Source organism: Aquila chrysaetos, chromosome 13 (genome assembly GCF_900496995.4).
Source record: "Aquila chrysaetos chrysaetos chromosome 13, bAquChr1.4, whole genome shotgun sequence".
NCBI lineage: Eukaryota > Metazoa > Chordata > Aves > Accipitriformes > Accipitridae > Aquila > Aquila chrysaetos.
The window spans coordinates 542,016-563,532 of record NC_044016.1 but is presented as its reverse complement, the minus strand read 5'-3'; the positions used below and the strand labels follow the sequence as shown (position 1 = coordinate 563,532).

General features: G+C 55.2%; 2 protein-coding genes across 2 annotated transcripts; one reads left to right on the top strand and one right to left on the bottom strand.

The window, feature by feature from the left end:
* Nucleotides 1–17: 17 nt before the first annotated feature.
* GNMT (glycine N-methyltransferase) lies at nt 18–2,366 on the top strand. The gene is made up of 6 exons (XM_030034841.2): nt 18–262; nt 409–536; nt 956–1,069; nt 1,574–1,716; nt 1,868–1,989; nt 2,066–2,366. Exons 1-6 carry the CDS (start codon nt 57–59, stop codon nt 2,235–2,237), a joined length of 885 nt encoding a protein of 294 aa, XP_029890701.1. The 5' UTR covers nt 18–56; the 3' UTR covers nt 2,238–2,366.
* A 1,395-nt stretch (nt 2,367–3,761) lies between these two features.
* Nucleotides 3,762–21,359, bottom strand: PEX6 (peroxisomal biogenesis factor 6). Its single transcript, XM_030035568.2, has 17 exons — nt 20,421–21,359; nt 20,173–20,333; nt 19,373–19,456; nt 17,878–17,980; nt 17,547–17,683; nt 17,351–17,462; nt 12,788–12,996; nt 12,000–12,192; nt 11,545–11,621; nt 11,303–11,435; nt 8,607–8,812; nt 8,450–8,511; nt 7,915–8,023; nt 6,577–6,693; nt 6,060–6,137; nt 4,749–4,888; nt 3,762–4,426 (listed from the first exon to the last, which is right to left on the bottom strand). Exons 1-17 carry the CDS (start codon nt 21,318–21,320, stop codon nt 4,290–4,292), a joined length of 2,958 nt encoding a protein of 985 aa, XP_029891428.1. The 5' UTR covers nt 21,321–21,359; the 3' UTR covers nt 3,762–4,289.
* Between the last annotated feature and the right edge of the window lie 158 nt (nt 21,360–21,517).

Below are 21,517 nucleotides of genomic sequence, written 5' to 3'. Positions count from 1 at the left end.
CGCGCAGTGGGGCCGGGGCCGGGGCCGGGGCCGGGGGCCGGGGCCGTGTCGGCGGGATGGTGGACAGCGTGTACCGGACGCGATCGTTGGGGGTGGCGGCGGAGGGGTTGCCGGATCAGTACGCGGACGGGAGGGCGGCCCGCGTATGGCAGCTGTACATCGGGGACACGCGGGGCCGTACGGCCGAGTACCGCAGCTGGCTCCTGGCGCTGCTCCGCCAGCACCGCTGCCGTTCCGTCCTCGACGTGGCCTGCGGCACCGGGTGAGGCACCGAGCCCCGCGCCCGACCGCTCCCCCCCGCCCTAGGTTCCCCTCCCCGGCCCCAATTCCCCCCTCCCATCCCACCTCCCACCTGCCCCCGGGCCCCCTCGGCTGCCCCCGGTTCCCGCTGACAACCGTGTCCCCCAGGGTGGACTCCATCATGCTGCTCGAAGAGGGCTTCCAGGTGACCAGCGTCGACGCCAGCGACAAGATGCTCAAGTACGCGCTGAAGGAGCGCTGGGAGCGGCGCAAGGAGGAGTCCTTCGACCGATGGGGTGCGGGGGGGGGGGATGTGGGTGGAAGGTGGGGGGTAGGGGGGCCGGGAGGGGGCGTGCGGACACCGACACCCCAACCCCGGTACTGGGGATCTCTGGCCTGAGCCCCTCCCGTGGCTCCCCTGGTCCCTCGTGTACCGTCCCCTGTCCCCCGCCGGTGCTCGGGCCCCTCGCGTGGGTGCTGTGTCGGCCAGGTGTCCTCGCTGCAGGAACGGGCAGGGACCTGCCGGAGCCGGCTGCTCGGCAAGCCCAGGCCGTGGCCCTCGCCTGCCTGCTGGCCCCAGGCCGGATCCGGCACCCGCAGGGTCCAGGGATGGGCTGGGTGATGCTGGGCTGGGGTCTTGTATGCAGGGAGGGGGGGGTAAGGCTGTTGGATAGGTGGGGGTGTCCCTGCCCTCATCTGGTCCCCTGTGTTGCAGTCATCGAGGAGGCCAACTGGCTGACACTGGAGAAGGACCTGGAGAAGCCGGGGGACGGGTTTGACGCAGTCATCTGCCTGGGCAACTCCTTCGCGCACCTGCCTGACTTCAAAGGTGAATGGGGGGAGGGGGAGAGAGGAGGGGGAGTACCTACGCACATGTGCACAGCGTCTCCCAACAGGCTGAGAACGTGCTCAAACTCATGCCATAAGTGGGGCAGGGGATTACACACGATAGAGTTGCTGTGTCATGGTGTGGCTCCAGGGAGGCTGAGAACGCGCCCCAGTTCGTGGCATGAGTGGGGCCACTGGGTCCCACAGTGGTGGTGGAACTATGTGCACCTATGTCACGTCTCTGGCAAGGCTGGCGACACACCCAGACTTGTGCCACAAGCAGGGTGGTGGGTTCCCCACGTGGCTTGCTCTGCCCCAGTGAGGCTGAGAACTTGCCTGAGCTCATACCATGGGTGGGGCTGTGGGTTCTTCAAGCTGAGACTGGTGGGGGGGGAGGACGGTGGGGGCCAGCTCTCTGCATGTGTTTGTATGGGCAAGATGGAGCTCCACGGGCTGTGCCGTGGGGTGCAGCCAGTGCCTGGGGACATCACGGTTTTCTCCCCAGGGGACCAGAGTGACCACAAGCTGGCCCTGAGGAACATCGCCAGCATGGTGCGGCCAGGGGGTGTCCTGGTCATCGACCACCGCAACTACGATCACATCCTGGCCACGGGCTGCGCGCCGCCTGGCAAGAACATCTACTACAAGGTGGGTGGCCGGCGGACCCTGCCCCGTCCCACGTCCCTCTGCCCCAGCCCCCTGGCCCCGAGGGGGCCACGCGGGGCAGGGAGCAGGACTGTGCCCAGGCTGGGGGCCACCACGTCCCCACAGGACACAGACGTCCTCCTGCGGTCCCCAGAGTGATTTGACCAAGGACATCACCACCTCGGTGCTGCTAGTAAACAACAAGGCGCACATGGTGACCCTGGACTACACGGTGCAGGTCCCCCCCACTGAGGCGGGGGCAGCCCCGGAGCTGAGGTGAGAAGGACCACGGTGGGGTGCCTTGCTCTGCTGTCTGTCCCCCCCTCACCTCACCCTCGTTGCCTCCTTACAGCAAATTTCGGCTCTCCTACTACCCGCACCGGCTGGAGGCCTTCACAGCCCTGCTGAAAGGTGCCTTCCAAGGGAAATGCCAGCACAGCGTCCTGGGTGACTTCCAGCCCTACACACCGGGGCAGGCCCACGTCCCCTGCTACTTCATCCACGTCGTGAAGAAAATGGCCTGAGGGAGCCGTGGAGATGGAACTGTGGTGGCTGGGAACGGCTCTGGGGACGAGCAAGAGGCTGGGGACATTGCTGAGAGCAGCCTGGAAGCCCCCTCCCCTTAATTAAGAGCACTCGTGAGAGCTACCGGAGCCAGTGGTCCATGTGTCCGTGTGTCCGTGTACGGGCAGGGTATGGCGCAAGGGGGACGGCCGCAGCTGCCTCAGGCCTCTCGTCGGGGAAGGAAGGGCCCAGCCTGGGGGGGGTAGCATGGGGTGGGTGCAGGCACAGCTTCACGCCCAAGCCCCCAGCTACAGGTACCAGTCAGGCCTGGGCCGTGGGGTTTGGGGCTCCCCGTGAGGCAGAGGCAAGGGTGGGCCAGCTCCTGGGTGGTTGCACATCCCTGTTGAGCCCCCCTGCAGGGGTGTACTGCAACCAGTTTTCTCCCTTGTGCCCCCCCCGCCCCAGCCCCAACCAGGCGCTGATCCCTGTTCTTGACACCCCTCAGCAGCTCCCCCCTCCCCAACCAGGGCTCCCAGTGCGGGGAGACTCTGCACACCCCACCAGCACTTTTGCTGTGGCTGCAGCTCCCTCCTCACCCACCCTGGGGAAGAGGTGGTGGCCAGATCCAGCAGTGCGTTGCGGTCAGGAACGGCTCTGCCTGAACACGCTCGGGTGCCAGAGCCGGAGCAACAGGGCTGAAGGCACGCGTCAGCTGGATCTTCATGCGCGAACCACCTGCAGCTGCTTGGAGAACCAGCCCTTCGCTGGGGAGCTGGTCCTCGATAGCCACGCTTGGCTCAGGGACGCGACTGCCAGCAGTTTCGGCGCAGGCAGCAGCGGGGCAAAGCCTGGCAGCAACAATCCCTGGGGCTGGGGTGCGCACAGACCCCTGGTTTAACGTGGGGCTGCCCGTGAGCTGCACCAGCAGCTGCGGGGACCTGGCCCGAAGGCAGCTGCTGGCAGGCCGGCTGCCACACGCGACTCAAGCGCGGATTTATTTGGCATCCTCGGCAAAGGCCGGGAAGCAGGGCACACACGATGGTGCTGGCAGCTGCCGTGAGGCTGGAGGGAAGTGAGAGGACTTCGGGGAAGGGGGGGTCTGGGCCAACTGGCACTCGACACAGGTTAGCACAGAGAGGGCAGCTCTGGGCTGCTCCAGCCAAGGGTTGAGTATTTCCAAGGCTGGAACCCTCCCTCTCCCTGTGACAAGTCTTTCCTAGTATCCAGCGGAAATTTCCCTTGCTGCCAGTTGACCCTATTGCCTCTTGTCCTGTTGCCCAGCACCTCCATGAACTGGGCTCCCTCTACAGAGGCAGCTGAGCAAACCCTACTCCCTCAGCCTTTCCTCATCCACCGCGGGCTCCAGCCAGTCTGGCAACCTTTGCTGGACAAGGGTGGCCCCAGCCCAGTTCGTGGGTGCGCTCCCCCCTCTACCCACAGGACAATCTTTTCTTTGCAACACCCAGCCCGCCTGGGGGCTCGCAGGGACCTTCCCAAGCCCACAGACACCATCAGCAAGCAAAGACCTAAGGCCAGGCAGTGAATACCTAGTGCCAAAAATCCGTATTTATTCAGGGAGACCATGTCGAGCCCGGGCCAGCTGCAGCAGCAGCACCCTGTGTCCTGCTGCCCTCCGGCCAGCACCCCTCTCTAGGGGCTGACACCCCACCAAGCAACTGCCTCCAGTCCCACTCTTGCTGTCAAACTGGGTGCAGTTTGGGCCTTGCTCCCATGTTCTGTCACCCATGGAGACACTCCTACATTGCCCAAGACCACAAGACCTGGCTTTCTCCCCAGGGGGGAGTCACCCCGGTATGCTCCTGGCAGCCACAAAGTGCTCCCTGAGATGTGAGGGACTGTTACAGAACCCACCACCAGCTTGGCTGAGCAGAGCAGCGCTTCCACCAGGCTTTGGCTCAAGAAACTGCACAGCCACTTTTTCCACCTGATCTTGAAAGAAGGGGGCCCAGGAGACATCAGAGAAGAGCAGGCGGGTGCCTGTTTGTGCCTGTTCTCTCGTACCCCTTAAGACACCGTCCCCATCACACCTCCAGTCGCAGCTCTGCTGAGCGTTAGGAGGCAGCAAACTTCTGCCGGATGAGTCTGTACCTGAGCAGCTCCTGCTCGGAGACTGACGGCTGCAACCTCGCAGCAGCCTGCAGGAAATCTTCCATGGTCAGGATCAGAGCAGAGCTCTCGGTATCCAACCCTGCATGAGAGAAAGAACAGGAAAAGGCTGAGAGCCAAGCACAGGGGCGGCTGACAAGATCCAGCAGCCCCCTCTTCAGCCACCATAGACTGGAAGGAAATCCTGTGTCTCTCTCCTTCCCCCTGCAGCCAAGCACTGGAGGTAGAGATCATCACATCTACCAAAACCGCCTGCCAGTAACCCAGAGCCTAGCATTCGGACGTGGTCCCAAAGCCATCGAGGCTCTTCTCACACAGCCCAGTTTCCAGTAGTGGTAACTCTCCTCTCTGCCCCTGTGCTGGGCTGCCCCAACACATGGAACAGGTAGGGGCTGGGCTCCTACCTTCCTCAATCCATTCCACCTTGCGTTTGACAGCGCACATCATGGCATCTGAGCACAGGGCGTAGATGTCTGCTCCTGTCAGCTGAGCCGGGCATTTTTCTAGGATGGTGGTGAGATTCACAGATTGATCCAGCTTAAACCTGCCAAGAGAGAAAACTGCAGGTGTAAAAGCCACAGAAAAAAAACAGACCAGGAGATAGGCGGCAGCCAGCGTGACTGGGCAGGAGGAATCGGAGGCCCCATGTTTAGCCACTTCTGGACTGTGCTCTGCATGCTCCAAAAAAATCAAAGGGGTTGGTTGGTTTGTTTTTTCAACGCAGTCACTTCTCTTTGAATCATCCCCGCAGCAAGGTCCTCTCACCTGCTAAGCAGGATAAAAGATAATTTCTCTGAGTGAGAGCTCAAAGTTAAGTGCTCCACATGCCTGGGAACAGCCTACAGCCAGGGCTGGATAAGAACATGTTTAATTACAGACAGTACAAACCACTGTAACACCAAACCAACCCATCATAGCCACACTGCAGACAGCGAGCCTCCTTCAGCACGAAAAACAGCATGGTGCTGGAGGGCACGACTGCCAAGCCACATGGTGTGAAAAGATGCTCGCAGCCAGCCCACGCTCTCGCCTCTCCTGCTAGCTTATAGTCAAAGGCAGCAGCGATCACAGCTATCCATGACAAAGTCCCTGAAGAGGCAGCTGCGGCGGGTGGTACCTCTGCATCTGAATTGCAGGGCTTGCCTCTCTCCCTCCAGAGATGCTCTCAGGAGCTCAGAGCAGTTGGGGAAGCAGCCAAACCCTGCTGCTCGGTGATCCCACACAACCAGTGCTCAGGAAAGAGACACAGAGCACAGGCTGAACACCCCACAGCACTGCAGGAGGAGAGGCAGCGAGACAAACGGAGCTGCCCTCACCCTCAGACCTGCAAACAGCAGATGTGCTAGCGGAACTCTTGCCGGAAGCAAATGGGAGCTTCCTGCCGTGCTGCTGTGCCACAGTCTCATCACACTGTTAGGATCTGGCTGAGCTCTTCAAGAAAAGCATGTGGGCACAATGACAGAAGAATTCGTACCAACCCCTCCCTTGGACAGCCAGCTGAGCTGCTCCCATCTTGTAGGAAAACCAGCCCCAGTTCTGCTTCTGGAAGTTGCCCCATCCTCTTCCCCTACTTGCTGGCTGTGGGTTAGTGACTCAGGTACTCCCCAGGGCTCAGACATGAAGCCAAGCTGGAGCACGCTGCGCATCAACCCCAGGAAGACTGCGACTCATTGGAGGGTGGTGGAAAGCTGCTGCGAGAGCACAGGGTCACTCACTTCCTAGTGATGGCACTCAGCACCTGCAGCTGCGACTCCCGGTCTTCGTTTATGCCCACATAGACCAGCTTGTCAAACCTGTCAGCAGAGAGAAGAGACGGTCAAGATCGGGCCAAGACAAACTTGCCACTGGTGCTCAACCCTGTGCACCAGAAACTGAAGTGTGGCCCTGGGGCAGCTCCTTTTGCTGCCAAGTTCGTGGATGATACAAAGCTTGGGGGGGGGGAAGCAGTCAATGTGCTGGAGGGCAGGGCTGCTCTAATTCCTCCCACTAGTTTGGTGCCACAGCACCTGCTGTACTGCTGGGGCAATAACCAGAGTGGTAAGGGATAACTATCTTGTGCTGCTGCTACAGCCATAGGCACTCGCCTCCTCTTGGCTTTCTATCTCCTCCAGGAGAGGGACTTTAGGAACAGTCTCTGTGGAGGGAACACGGTGGGGACACAGTCCAGCTCATCACTGCCTGAGGAGCTCCGGTGAACTACCCTGGGAGCAAGGCAGGTAAGATGCAACATACCTGCCCGGCCGGAGCAGAGCTGAGTCCAGGAGGTCAGGCCTGTTCGTAGCTCCAATGACAAATACGTCTCTGGTGGAATGAAGACCATCAAGCTCAGCCAGGAGCTGCGAGACAACTCTGCAGGGAGCAAGACAGGATTCTCACAACTAGGCCTTGGTGAGTCACCCACTGTCACCCTCAGCCACCAAATGAAAAGAAGAAATAAGCAAGGCCACTGGCAGGTCCATGTCTTGGACTTCAGCTCTTATTTCTCTTCCCTGAAGAGCCCTGACACAGCCATCTAGACTTCTCCGTTTGAGCGCAGCCAGTAACCGTGTGGCTTATTGCAAAGTGAGTGCAAACCCCTGGTACTAAGACAGTCCTTCAGAACTGTGCTTGGCTCTGGACCCTTCCAGGATGGCCACACGTGCTTAGAGTTGCTATCAGACACTGGCAATACAGACCAAACATAGGCAGGCACGCATAGCTATCGCTCAGGTTCCCCACTCGGATGTGCTAGCTGGTCCTAACTCTTCCCGCTACGTGGTACTGCCCAGCGAGTTGTTCAGCTGCGAGACTGCCCTGTCAGTCCATGCTGGGGACACCCTGGCAAGCCAGTGACGCTGCCAACCAGTCCTCAGGGCGGTGAACGGCACACGTTGCAGATCTAGCTCTGCAGCCACAGTGCTTAAGCTGGTCTGGCAGCACAGTACATCAGTGCTGCACAGACCTGGAACAGGGATATCTCCACCAGGTTTTGGGATCACCTGAGGTGACAAACAGACACCATACTCAGCCCCTTCCAGAGCTGCTGGTTTGCGTGTGTGAAGATGGATGCCGGGAGCACATGGTGTCACTGGAAAACTCTGCGGAACCCCTCATGGATGGAGAAGAAGATTGGATGGGGACTATCAGCTCAGCAGAAGAGGCCTGGGGGAAACAACCCTGTTTCTGGGTATCTCCAAGCTGCACATAATTTGCTTCTACCAGAGGCACCTGAAAGGTTTCCCACCGCAGGGAAACAGCAGCTAATAGGAGGAGAGCACGGCAGGGGTGTGAAGGATGACCTTGGAGAGGCCAAAGGGAGCAGCTGGCAGCCACAGGAGCAGCTGGAAGAGACTCTGTCTTAACCAAATGTTTGCACAACAGGCTTGGGCAATCGGGAATCTGTGGCAATGCAAACAGCAGTACTAATGTCCAGAGAGAGGAGACAGGCCATGCAGAGGAGCTGAAGGGAACAGGGAGGGAAAAAGTAGAGAAAGATAGTGGGGACGGACTCTGCCTCACAGGGCAATCCTGTGCATGCCCCCAGCTCAGGCAGGCATGCTGCTTTCCCAAGGATGCATGATGCTCGCTCACCTGTCCATGACACCCCCTGAATCTCCACTCCGTCCACGACTGGGGGCCAGGGAATCCAGTTCATCAAAGAAGATAATGCAGGGAGCAGCTGCCCTGGCTTTGGCAAACACTGGGAAGAGACAGCACAAAAGATGAGAAAGACCTGGAGGAGCAGTCAACAACAGGACCTGCTACATCACCAGCGGGGAAGAGCTGTGGATGGAAACCATCTGCCCACTGCCTCACCACCACCAACTGCTCCTGCCTGAGGGGCTCAGTGGGAGCAGGGACAGGCAGCACCTAGCATGATGGGCCCCAAGGCTCAGCTGTTGTCCCATCAGGAACACCAGGGAAAAGTGACAGGAGCAGAGAGAGCAGGAGGGGAAGCTGCACTGAGGCAGGGAACAGACTGGGTGTAGGAGACAGTTGGGTTCATGCCCTTGTGGGCAACTGTGGGTGGGAGTTGGGAAGAGTAGTTTAAGCACTACCTCCTTCCCTCCAGCACCACAGAAAAGCCCTATCTTCCCACATGCAGGAGCAAGATGCATCTCCTCACCATTACGCACGTTCTCCTCACTTTGCCCAACGTACATGTTGATGAGCTCTGGCCCTTTCACGCTGTGGGGCAGGGAGAAGAGGAAGCCAGTTAGAGCATGCCCATCCACTGCCAGGAGAAAGTCAGTCCCAGTGCGTGACCCCCCCCCACTCTTTACCTAAGGAACGTCATGGCACATGTGGTTGCCACAGCTTTTGCCAGCAAGGTCTTCCCTGTCCCTGGAGGCCCGTACAGCAGCAGACCAGAGCGGCACAGACCGAGCGACAGCAGCTCTGGGTGCTCCAGGGGCAACTGGATAGTGTCCAGGATCTCCTTCTTCACCTCCTGGAGCCCACCAACATCCTGCCAGGACACGGAGGGGATCTGCCAAGAGAGGGAGAGTACCTGTCAGCACTTCTTCCTGAGCCCCGAGCATGCCTGGGCAGCTCTTGCTCCAGTGGGCTACTAGTCATCAGCCCCTTAGGCCATCAGCTGTGTCTGGCTATGCAGCAAGTCAGCCCCACACTGCACTGCCCAGCCATCCCAGCTGTGGGATCCCCCAGCATCCACATTTCCCCTCTCCTGAGCTTTGCAATGGGGAAAACAAACTGCACACGTCCCCAGGCAAGCTGCGCTTGCAGCGTGCTGCCCTGTCTCTAGTCCTCCATTGCACCTCATATCACCCGTCAGCAAAACTACCCTGGGGAAAGTATCTGCCAGGGTTGCCTGCAGCTTTGTGGGGAGAGAGCCCTGCTGCAGACAGCCCTTGGGACACATGAGGGAAGGTAAAAATAAGAAAGCAAGAAAGAAAGAAAGAAAAAAAAGATAAAAAAAGAAACCCAGACCTAGCAATTATGAGCTACTTGTGTTCAGGGTGCCTTGTCCCCCAGGGTGGTGAGACTGTGCAAGGGCTTCACACCAGAGTAACAAAACCTGGGCTACTAGGACCTCTGTCATGTGAAGGAGGGTGTGAAAGAGAGACATCCTGGAGGACGCTGTACAGAAAACTAGCTGCTTTTGAAAGGGGGGTATGCAAGAACAAAGTCCATGAATGCTTACAAGAAATAGATAGGGATGGGGTCAACTGCAAACACGCAAGGGATCATTGCAAACACAGGAAAGACAGCAAACTTGAGAGGGTTGAGCCATGCCACTTTAGTTATTTTATGCTGAGCAAAACAATCTCAGAGGATGCTGCTGCTCTGCTCACAGCTTTAGAAACAGCAGGAATGCGACAGTCTGCATGACAGATCCTCCTGAGAGTCACAGCAGCTCTCCTGGGAACATGCAGAGAAAGCAAAGCCCCAAAACACTTCCCCCCAGCTGCTGGCTGGGTGGGCAACAGGTGCCAGCACAAACGGGGAGTTTAAAAATAGGCTAGAGCAAAATTCTTTCCCCCTCAGCCAGTTTGGCTCTCCTTCCTTTGCTACTTGAGATGATGATATCTCGTGCTCTTTCTCCAGCTGTCCAGCAAGTCCACCAGGAAAGTCAGGTCAGACAAGATAAGGATTTCCAGGAAAAAAAAAAAAAAAAAAAAAAAAGGAAAATCTTCTAAAGCAACAGGTCACAGACCCTCCTTCTTCAGTGCCGATGAATGGAAGAGTTGCCCTCTCCCCTGCACTCTTGCTTATACTAGCTAGAAAAAAAGCTCTACAGACATCAGCACAGGAGCTGGGAAACTGCAGCAAGGCTATTTCCAGGGGAGAACATCATAAGTCTAGGACATGTTGCAGACACTGCCAGCAGCTGGAGGTTTGAAATTAGTTCTTTCTAGGAGGCTCAAGATATAACTACAAATAAAAGTGTGACTAGCCAGAAAATGCAAGCAGGGAACTGAAAGTTATGTACGTTGAGAGTATCCGGGTTTGCTAATGGGCTTTCTGAACCACAGCCAATTACTAAGAAATTGATAAAGGATTGTAAAATACAAATAAAATTACCTCCCATTCACACAGTTCAATGCTGAGCACACTCTATGGTTATTATTTGTCTTATAGCAAACTTAGCAAACACGCCTCAAAGCAGAGCTCATTTCAGTCTCTAGTAAATTTATGAATGAATTAAGTCCCGGAGTAGCTCCTGGATGATGACACCAGCAAGGTGTCATCCTGCTAGGGCAGGACTGCAAGTGGGCGGTTGGGGAAGGCGCCAGAATAACTGCTCCAAGGCCAACCTTTCCTGTCCTGTGCTGAGCTCAGTCATTTGCACTCAAGGGCGTGGAGAAGGGGCTCCGATCACTTCACTTGGTCCCAACACTACATTACCCAGCAAAAACAGTCACTCCAAATGCTGTTTCCCTGGGTGTTGAGCTGCCAGAGGTGGATCACGCCCCTCCTGAGAAGCTGACTCTCCTGGTGTTCTCTGACACCCCATGTCCCTTTCCCTGAAGAACCCCCCAAGCTCTTCAAACTGCCCAGCTGTCAGAAAAGCCTGTGCCAGCTCGAGCAGTGTCCAAGGTCAGGGATCGAATATAAGGCTTCTCACACGTGGGGCAGCTTGTGCCTCAGCCTCTCTGTTCCCATACGCCAGGTGGTTGGAGAGACCTCAGCAAGGCTGCCAGACTGCAGATGCCTTTGGCCCTCGAAAGGCTGAGCTACGCAGCTGGCACCCCTATGGCACAAGCCAATTGAGTGGTCTCCGATTAGAGCAGCAAGGGCTTCCCTGACCAAATTCAAAGCCAAGAGGGTGAAAAGCACTAGGGGGGGAAAGCCCACAGTGGGACTGTTTCCCACCCAAGGCTGGGGGAATACATGGAAGGACATAGCAGGAAGTGTCGTGCCAGAGCACAGCCCCATCTGGTGGGGTCTGCGAGAGGTATCTTGAGCCATAGAGCTCTGGAGAACCAACCCCCCTTCCTCTGCCGCAGCATCCTACCTTTGGGGCTCCCACTGCCTGTGAATGGGCGTCGTGCAGCTGGTCCAAGGCAACACTAAAATCCTCCTCAAGCACTGGGAACCCAGCAGTACAAAAATCTCTCTCCACTTCCTCGCTCAGTCCGCCTGGAAAACTGGTGAGGAAAGAGAAGGGAAGGACTCAGGCTCTGCCCCACTCCTGGCATTATCAGGCTGGCTGCAGCCCCTGCCCTCTCCCGCCTCCTGCCCTGTTGCCTGTGCTACCTCAAGGCCTGGATGCGGGTACAAGCAGCCCGGCTGCTGTGGGACAACAAGGCACAGAAATCTCCCAGCACAAAACCCTGTGAATGCGGAAACAAACAGCATCAGTTCAGTCACTGACCATAGCTCCAGCTAGGCCATAAAAGGTGTATGGGGAAAAATTCCTCGCAGAGCTGTTCTTTGAGCTTCTGTGCCCTGGTTAAAGGCTCTAGCTTCTTTTTTTTCTATTGGCTCTGTCTTGTAGCAGAGCTGAGCATCAGCCAACACCTCTGCAAAAGGTGTGCAGTCCTTACACACTAGAAATCTGCGGTTAAAGCTGATGTCTGAGGACCGGGGGTAACCACTGAAGAAGTTGACTGGGTTGTGGGAATTGCCCCCTTTCTCCATGGGCAGGTAGGGAAGGTTGGCCCAGCGCTCCTGGCCTGCCCATCTCCACATGCTGCTGTGGTTTCACTCACTGCAGTCCTGCGGGCCAGCTTGGATAGGCTCACTTCTTTGCCCAGAGGCAGACTGGCAGTCAGCATGCTCAGCATCGATCTCCTCTGCTCTTCTGAAGGGGCTTCGATTTTCACCTCGTGAAGGAAAGCAGTCTGCACGTCTGTAGGAACATCCTGGGGCTTGCAGGTTGTGCCGATCACCAGGACAGGGTGGCTGTTGATAAAAGGGGGACAGTGCATGCTCTCAGCTCTATGGAAGCTTCCCTCTTACACTGCCATCACCCACGCCAAGTCACTCTCCAACGGCTAGCCTTTCCTCTGAGAAATGCACACATATTGGCCAAGGCGTCTTGCAGCCACTCTCCTCCAGCTTGCCCTGGAACTGCTTTGTGAGCTCTGTCTCCAAGTCAAGGCCCTTCAAATGACATCTTATTTCTTCACTTGATGTCTCCCTCTCTGCACCCTGGTACTTGTCATCAGCCTCAAGATTCCCCTGGGGTGCAGCTCCCTTCTGGGGGCTCTGCGACCCTTGGCATGCCTCACAGGAAACACGCCAGGTTTGCTCATCTGAACTACTCAGAAACCAGCTTCAGACAACAAAGCTTCCTGAATCCCTCTGACACTAAGCTGGAAGAACAAGGGCCCTCTGAAGTAAACAAAACAAGTCTTGGGACAGACTCCACCGGATTAAAAATAAAACAGGGCACGTTAGCAATCAGTCACCTTGATGTAACGGTGACTGCTGCCCTAGGAAAGGCAGAAGCAAACAATCACCTCAGATGCCCACAGCAAACGTGCAGGGTGCATACCTCAGTGCTGGGTCTCTGTCCAGGAGCAGCTGTCTCAGAGTAGCGATGACCCTGGCGTCCTCTCCTAGCCTGTCCCGGTCTCTGCCAAGCACCTCGATGTCTTTCAGCAGGAGCACACACGGATGATACTGCTGGGCCTGGGCAAAGGCCATCTGTACTTTCTCCTCTGTGGCTCCACTGGTGTCACTGCACAAACTAACGCAATCAACCTGCGAGACAGACCACACAACACACAGTCTGCAGTGGTTGCAACATGGACAGCTGGGGTGACCCAGGACAACGTTCAGTTCCACAAAGCTTTTGACGGGCAACTCACAGCTGAAAGGAGATCTAAGTGGACGTTTCCCAGAGACATATTCAGGACATATTCAAAACAGACACATTCAGGACTCACTGGCATGGAAAAATGGCTGTTTCTTGCTTCTCTGCAGGAGGTGACGGGGGCAGGAGGGTCTATGTCTGAAAAAGGTGAGGCCAAGGGACCGGAGAAGTCAATACAGTGGGTTTCACGGCTCAGCAACACAAGCTGGAAGGGATGGGAGAGCTGTGGAAGAGGCCAAGACAGGGAGAACAAAGTGTCTCAGACGGACAGTGCGAAGAGTGGAGGGGGAGACTCAGGAAAATGTTCAAGCCAGTGCTGCACAGGCTCAAAGTGCAAGAGGAAGGTAGAAGGTAAGGGGCGGGGTTGCGGGGGGAAAGTTAGAGGTGGCTAGAGGCCCAGACACTGTTTACAAAGTGAACACTTGATGAAGTATGAAGTTATCCAAAAGGGAGAGCTGACTGGTGAGCCTCAAACAGCAGCTTGAACGCTGCTGGGGCAGTGCTGCCTCCTGGTGCCGCGAGGTCATGCAGGGAGAGCCAAACCATCTCCGGGATTCCCTGGGCCTCATCCTCGGAAAGGGTAGCTTGGAGCAGGGAGAATGCCTCAGGAGCTGATGTAAAGGGCAAGGAGGGTGATGCAGAGGAGAGGAACTCCTGTGCTTTGTGTACTATAGAAAAAAACAGGAGTTAGGGTTGTGGAAGGCACAGCCAAACGGCAGCAGTATCTGTATGCAAGTGTAGAAGGGCAGAGAGAAAAGACAAAAAACTGCTGATTGTCCAGTGGTGGAGACTACAGTGTGGAAGAATTACTGTGTCCTGGTAGGAGAGCAGGCAGAACAGTCAAAGGGAAGAGAAGGTGGAATGGTAATGTAAGCATTGCAGTTAAGTGAGAAAAGGAGGGGAGAGTGTAAAAGCTGGGATAGGAGAATAAGATGGACAGCAAATACCTCTGGCTTCAAAAGGAAGAGTGTTAGTCTTTAAAAGCAGCACACAAGGCCAAAAACAGAGCTGTAGCCTTGCACATCACACTAGAACCTGAGGCCACCTGCCAGGTCACAGCAGTGCCACAGTGCTCCCAAACACATCCTGTACATGGACCTGAAGGTACTGTGAAGTCTCTACAATCTTGTACTGGATCCAAGAGCTATGGCACATCTGCAGAAGAGTAAGAGCTCAGCACCACTAAGGATCATGTCCAGAAGATAAGCTGCACAGCACTTGGCCAAGGCTGTATCCACCTCCCCCACTGACCCCCTGTTATAGCTTTACTTGGGTAGAAAAGAACAGTTACAGAGAGTCATGTCAACTTAACAGGACACAAACTCTAAATAGAAGAAGAAAACCCAAATATCCAAAATGCTTAGCTTGTTTTCTATGAGCTTACTCTAAAAATACCCACAGAAAGGAATAAGCCTATGTTTTCTTTCCGCAAAAAGGAACCTTTCTGCTCTCTTCTTTCCACCTTTATTCTTCTTCCAAGTCATAGAATGCCTTGGCTTGGAAGGGACCTTAATGATCATCTCGTTCCAAACCCCCTGCCATGGGCAGGGACACCTTCCACCAGACCAGGTTGCTCCAAGCCCCATCCAACCTGGCCTTGAACACTTCCAGGGATGGGGCACCCACAGCCTCTCTGGGCAACCCGTTCCAGTGTCTCACCACCCTGAAGTCCCTTCAGAGTTTCAGAAACTCTCCTAGAAAAATCACCGTGACTTCCAATCCCCTCACTTCTGCAAACGTAACTCTACAGATTCAAGGAGATTAAAGCATTTGCAGGATACAACCCGACTGTCAGAGTGAACAAAAGAAGCATGCAGAAGGAAAATAGTATTTCTAACAAGTCTTGGTGCCCAGAAGCTCTGGTGCTGAACAGAACCAGGGCCTAGACCTCATTTTGGCCATGAAACTTACCCAGTACAGCCACAGCTGTAAGAACATAGGAATGGCTGTACTGGTTCAGACCAAGAGTCCATTTAGCCGACTATTTTGTCTTCAAGCATGACCACAAGCAGCTGCTTAAGAAAGAGTAAGATCAGGCTAAGTACATATAAGCCTCTCCCTCGGTACTCTTCCAGGCACCTACCATGCCCACCGAAAGGGATTTTCCTAGTCAGATGCAGTTTCCTAACAGTAAATTTCTCCTCCAAATACTCTTACCTACACAAAGGACCATCTCCTTTATCTTGCCTGTTCCCACTAGCTTCACCCGACAGCCCCAGACCTCGTGCTGGCACAGGGAAAGCAAACAGCTTCCACTCTCTGCTGACCACTCAAGATCTTGTAAACCTTTAGCAAACTCTCCCTAAGTTCACTATTTTTCAAGCTGAAGAGCCTGTTCAGCTGTTCATCACACAGAAACTGGTCTAGATCCCTGATCTTCCCCAGTGGCCTCCTCTGAATTTTTCCAGTTCAGCTTTATGCTTTTGTGATGGGGAGACCAGAACTGTGCACGATATTCAAGCTGTGGCAAGACACGGATCTGCACAGCAGCAGCACCTACGCCCAAATTTGTTTCCTAAAATATGACCTGATTTTTTAAATAAATGGAGAACAGAGCCCAAGTTTTCATAGAACCATTGACATAAACCCAAATTCTTGATACTGACTGGTGACAGTCAGCTTGAAATCTATCATTTTCCATGTAAAACCAACTGCAGTGAACTTTACCTGCCATTTCACTGCTCGGTCACTTGGTCTCATAAAAGCTCTCCTCTAGCCCAAGAACAGTCTGTCTCCCTTTTCCCTTACCTTTAATAACTTAGTTATCACCAAACCATCACATCACCGTTCACCCCCTTTCCCAGGTCATTTCTGAGCTCCCAGTGCAGATGCCTGCAGAGCTCCGCTGCGGATTGTGAAGACCCACTGACTACTCCCATTCCATTCCCAACCTTTAACCAGCACTTTATCCACACCAGGACCTTCACTCAAATCCCACTGCCACTCAGTTTCCCAAAGAGCCTTTTCAAAAGCCAAGTAGACTGTGTTGGTCAAGTTACCTTCCCCATACGCTTGGTAACAGCTTCAAGTAACTTTCTGAAGGTTTACAGGACAGGACTTCCTGTTGCAAAAACTACATGGATTCTTCACGAGTGGTGAACTCATCCCAGAATGTGCTAACTCTGTCCTTCACTCTAACCTGCTACAGGTTTGTGCCTCTTGAAGAATGCCCCTTGTTTTCAGCGACTGCCCTTTCCCTGCTGTTCATCTGTTTTGTCTTCCCTTTACTTTTCTCAAGCCCGTCCCAGTACAACCTATGCAGTGGCCTCACGTTGTGGCACGGTGTCGCTCATTCACCTCCACAGCAGATGTAACACTTCCTTATCTTGGCTGATACTTTCTTTCTAAAGAAACCTCATTTTGATGTTGTTCCCCTTTCAGAAGCCAAGCACTACTATGGAAGAGTTGGTGGCTTTTTTGCTCTCAGGGCAGGGTGATGGTGAATGTGAACAGTTACAGGGCAACTCTTCTACCGGCCATGAGATTTTGAACCAGGTCTGGCACACATGCTGTTATCAAACCAAGGGCTGCATTTCTTTTCTAGGCTTCCCACCCAGCTAGAGAAGATTTCAGCATCATCTCTGCCTCACTTTCCAACATGCCTTTTGCCCAGCCTATGCAGTGACAATTGAAAACACCCAATGCCACTGCAATTCCTGCCCTCATCACCTCTCCAATTTCTCTCAGTATATTTTAGTTACCACTACCTTCTGGCGTACAGTATCAACTCAATGCCCTATCAACTGACAGGAAGTTAGCATGCTAAAATACAACTATGTATTGCAGTATCTGTAAAGTAAATCAGACTGACAGCAATAATAGCAAGAGTCAGTAAAGAAAGGTACAAATGTACACCCTGGGCCAAGAGATCTCTAAATCACTGACTTCGGAGCGCTGGAGGGTACACGCCAGAGGAAACATCTCTTCATGCTTATGCTCTTTTTCTGAGCATCTGTTACTGGCCAGTCTCAGACAGGGGCCAGGGGGCTAGACGGACCTTTAGGCTGATCCAGACGGTTGCTCCGAGGTTCTGCCCACCAGCAGTCACAATCCCTGCCAGGGGGAGCTGCTAAGCTCAGCATACTCAGACTCCTTTTGTCTGCATGTGCGCATGGGAGCAGCTTCTGGGTAGGTTCGTGTCATGGTTGCAGCAGGGGTGTTGGTATGGCTAACTTAAAGAACATTTCCGTAATTCTTTGTATGTTGTAAATCCACCAATCAACAGACCGCAGGGGGAATTACCTTGAAGAGGTGGAGGTTGAGGCAGCTACACACAGCTCTGACAGCCATCAGCTTCCCACTGCCGCTTGGCCCCGAGAGGAGAACGCTGCCGGCCCCACTCAGTGCGTTTGCCCTGTAACACAGAGGCAGTTCTCCCAGTGACTGGGGAGCATGGCCCCAGCTCTCCCAGGGCTTGCTAGAAGGAATTCTAACCCACCGACTGTTCAGGTGAGGCCGAAGAGCATCACAGAGCTGCTTCACGACATCAGAAAGTCCAGCAGGAGACAAACTGCTCCAGAACTCATGGCTGTTATAGGCTGGGGAAGATGGGACAGCGCTGTTTGTTGAACCCACCTGTGAGGAAGGGAAAACAGCACTCTGTGGAACACCACCTGAGAAAAGACAGGTACCAAGTAACAAAGTCTGTCCCGAAATGCCATTTTCCAATGGCAGGAGACACAAGCCTCCACAGGCACCTTCGTCATCCGTAGCGCAACCTCAGCCTCGGATCTCCTGTACACCCTCCCTGCTCTCCACTGACATCTTACCAGATAGAGAGAGGAGTTCTGGGTGTCCACCAGGTAACCCTCAGACTGCTCGCCTTCCACCATGCCTAAAATCTTCCTCACTTTAAAGTAAAGCTCTGGCCACCTAAGGGAAAAACAAGCAGTCTAAATTGTTGAGTCAAGATCTTGAAGGCAGGAACAATACAGCTGTCAACAAGAAGACAGCTGAAAGGTACAGGTAAGCAGAGATATTCTTGCCCTCTCCCAGGATGCACATGGATCCTTTACGGATCCCGCTGCGCTGTCTGGCCAGACAGACCAACAGGACTGTCCACAGTTACAGCTTCTGCTGGTGGCTTCAGTCCACAAGTATAGCTGTACTAATCTTATTTCATCTAAGAGCTCAAGACATTCTCTTTTCTGCCATCACTTCCTTCGCTACAGCTCCACAGAGATTCACCCACAGTGTATAAAACCTTACAGCACAGAGTCCTCTAGGCTGCAGACTAGGACTCACCCAAATACCACAAGAGCCTTACAAGCATCCTGTCCTGGACACCTTGCAGAAAAAACACTTCTTCCCATATTGATATCCCACTGGACAGATTAAGGGATCTGCAGAGGTCTCCTCCAGGATTTTCTCCACCCTCTGAATAACTGTACCACTTGCACACCAACACAGTTCCAAGGTCTTTAGGTCTCATGAACTCTGCTGTCTTCTCTAGTTTGCCGCATGGCTAATATGTAAGTCCACAAACGGAAGACTTGTGCCTCCTATGGTCCCACCTCCCTCCGAGAAACAGCCTAGAAAATACTCATTGTAGTAGTGCTATAAAACTATTGAATTTTCAAATACAGAGGGGAGCTGATCAGTGTTAACAACGTGTCACTGGTGCATCCTGCATGAAACAATTCAAGGCAATTCTTCGCATCGCATGCCTCGGTTACCTGTGGCAGCTCCCTCAGTGACACAGCTGAAGCACTTATATCAACACCAGCCAAATCCCGCTGCAAGCACCTGATACAAAGCACTCTGATACAAAGGTGACTTTCTCTCATTTAGCACAGAACAGTTTCAAAGCCATATAAGCAAAACCAAGAAAGGCAGAATTGGTGGCCAAACACAAAGTTATTCTAACATGAACTGTAAGGGCTTATATTCACACTTTGTTGTTTGTCACATGTTGACATGCCCAACTTCCACTTTGCTGTCTTTATGTGTGGCGCTGGCTGTCCTCAGGCCACCCCTTCCTCCTCTGCATTCTTTTTCCCCATCAGTGTTTCTCTCTCTCTTTTTCCTTTCTTCCCTCCATGACTATTTGAGTGAGCTAAGGGAGGCCTCTCTCTTAGCTGCAGCCCTCCATAATCCAACAAAAACATTTCCCTCGTCCCCCTAAAATAAGAGGCAGATAAACTCTAAACTCCAGGGACAGAGGAGAATGGAATAAACTATCTCGTTTCAAGAGAGTCAATAGTGGAAGAGTATCTCTTCTCTTGCAGTATCCATGTAATAGAGCCACAGTTTGTTGCCACCTACCTTAGGAATTTGTCTGCATTTACTTCTAAAAACTCAGCATGTCCAAATGTTGGAACACACAGGATGTCTCCCTCCTGGACAAGCCTACAAAAAAACCAGGGAGTTTCACCAGTGAAAGAGAGTAAATCCTACCAGTTGTGTGTCCTCCCTGCCCCATACCACATGCGTTTTTAGAGAAAAGAATGTAGCTATTCACACCGACTCACTCCTTTCCTGAAAATAAAACTATAAATAGCCACTTCAAGATTTAGCATGTGAGTAGGCGTATCCAGACTACTAAGGGGAACCTTCTGGGAACAGTATAGAAGATGAATGCTATTGAAGAACGTCTCTTCCAGACACAATAGCCTCCTGATCCCTGGAACAGCTGAGTATAATTCCACCAGCAAGCCTCGACAGCCAAATGAAAAAGGCTCAGGGGCAGGTGTCACAAGAGAATATGGCAACACATCCAGTTCCCCGATTACTCAACTTTGTTCAAAGCTGAAAACCGGGGTTACGAACGTGCCCCAGAACGGAGGTTTGCGGGCAGCACTTGGGAGCCCTCAGCATCGGACAGTAGACCACGAGGGAGGAGACTCGAAGACGACTGCCAAAGGACAGGACAAGAGGCATTGCATGCAAGCGAAGCACGAGCGGACATTCTAAAACTACTCGGCATCTGCGTTAAGGTGTTGATTAGGCACATCATCACCGTGTTATCAGATCCGGGCGCCGCAAACGCAGAGCAAGGGCACGGGCGCATCTCGTGAATATACCCCACGAACAGAAACGCGTCTGCTCCCCGCGCAGCGGCTCACCGGGGCGTTTCAAAGTGCTTGTAGAGAAGCCGGTCGTAGCTTCCCCGGGCACTGTAGGCTGGCGAGCAGACGATCTCTAGGTGCAGCTCCTTGGCGAAGGGAGGCACGGATAAGACGGACCGGCTGCCTTTCCCATCTGCTGCCCCGGATCTCTCGTACCTCTGCAGAGGGGTAGAGGACGCATCGTCAGAGCCCGCCGCCACCGTGGCCGGCCCCAGAGGCCTCCGCATCCCCCGGCCCCGACTCACCCGCAGGTGAAGCTGAGAGGCGGCGGCGGGCTCGCAGCCCAGATTGAAGGCCAGGGCGGGGGCCAACAGTGCTGTCCCATCAACCGGGCCGCGGCGGGCGGCCCGCGGATATTCCCAAGGCGGCGGACGGGCCAGCAAAGCCGCCAAGTGCTCACGACCCGTTCCCTCGGCGCCCACCCTTACCCACTCCCCTTGGAAAAACCCCAGCGCCAACAAACCCCGTCGGCTTACCCACACCTCTACCCCTCCACCGCCCGTTCCGCCGCCGGGGATCGCCCTTAACACCGCCGCCGTTTCGTGTCCCCCCGCGCTTTTCCCGGTCCCGGTGGCGGCGAACCGGGAGACGAGGGGTGGCGCGGTGGGGCGCCGGCAGGGGGCGCTAAAGGTCGCGGGCTCGCGCTGCAGCGGCGGCGGGGGCGGGGGGGCGAGGGCGGTGCGCGTGCCGTTGCCTAGCAACCCCTGAAGCGCCGGCCTCGATTCTAACACCAGTGGGCCAGGCCCCGGTCCCGGTCCCGGTACCGTCTCGCCCCGCCGGACAAGTACAGCACCGTTTACCGGCCGTCCCGTCCTTCCCACGGCACCCAGCAATACCCAAGCCAAAGGCGGTGGGCGGCGTACCGGCCAGACGGCCACCCGTCGGCCGGCCGCCAATCCCAACCGCCGCAACAAGGCCCCGCGTAACCACAGCTCCGCGCCCCGCCGGCCGCCGGCCTCTAAGGCCACGGCGTTCAGTAATACGGCCTGAGCCCCGCCGCGTCCCGCCGGCCGTACCGCTAGCACCAGCCCGCCGCCCCGACCGCGCAAGGCCGCGCACAGCGGCGGCGGTGCCAGCAGCAGGGCGGTGGCCGGTGCCAGCTCCGCCGGCGGAGCGTCCAGCGGCCGCAGCACCGCCACCGCCATTAGAGCCGCCGGGCGGAACCGCCCGGCCCCGCCCCGCTACCGTAGAGTTGCGCGGCTAGAGAGGACGCGGCGCGCAGGCGCGGGGCGGTCCCGTCGGGCCTCCTCGCTGTTCCGCCAAGGTCATGGAGACGGCGGCGTAGAGCGGCCCCAATAGCGTCGTGGATCATAGAGAGGGGGTGGCGAGCGGCTGGTTTCTC

What these genes read in the sequence shown, in the direction of transcription:
- GNMT (XM_030034841.2), top strand. Translation starts at nt 57, where the DNA reads ATGGTGGACAGCGTGTACCGGACGCGATCGTTGGGGGTGGCGGCGGAG. An exon ending in GACGTGGCCTGCGGCACCGG is followed by an intron (nt 263 to 408) that starts GTGAGGCACCGA and finishes CGTGTCCCCCAG; the next exon opens with GGTGGACTCCATCATGCTGC. An exon ending in GCACCTGCCTGACTTCAAAG is followed by an intron (nt 1,070 to 1,573) that starts GTGAATGGGGGG and finishes TTTTCTCCCCAG; the next exon opens with GGGACCAGAGTGACCACAAG.
- PEX6 (XM_030035568.2), bottom strand. Translation starts at nt 21,320, where the DNA reads ATGGCGGTGGCGGTGCTGCGGCCGCTGGACGCTCCGCCGGCGGAGCTG. An exon ending in AATGCAGACAAATTCCTAAG is followed by an intron (nt 17,981 to 19,372) that starts GTAGGTGGCAAC and finishes TTTTTCCCTTAG; the next exon opens with GTGGCCAGAGCTTTACTTTA. An exon ending in GGTGGAATGGATTGAGGAAG is followed by an intron (nt 4,427 to 4,748) that starts GTAGGAGCCCAG and finishes TCTCTCATGCAG; the next exon opens with GGTTGGATACCGAGAGCTCT.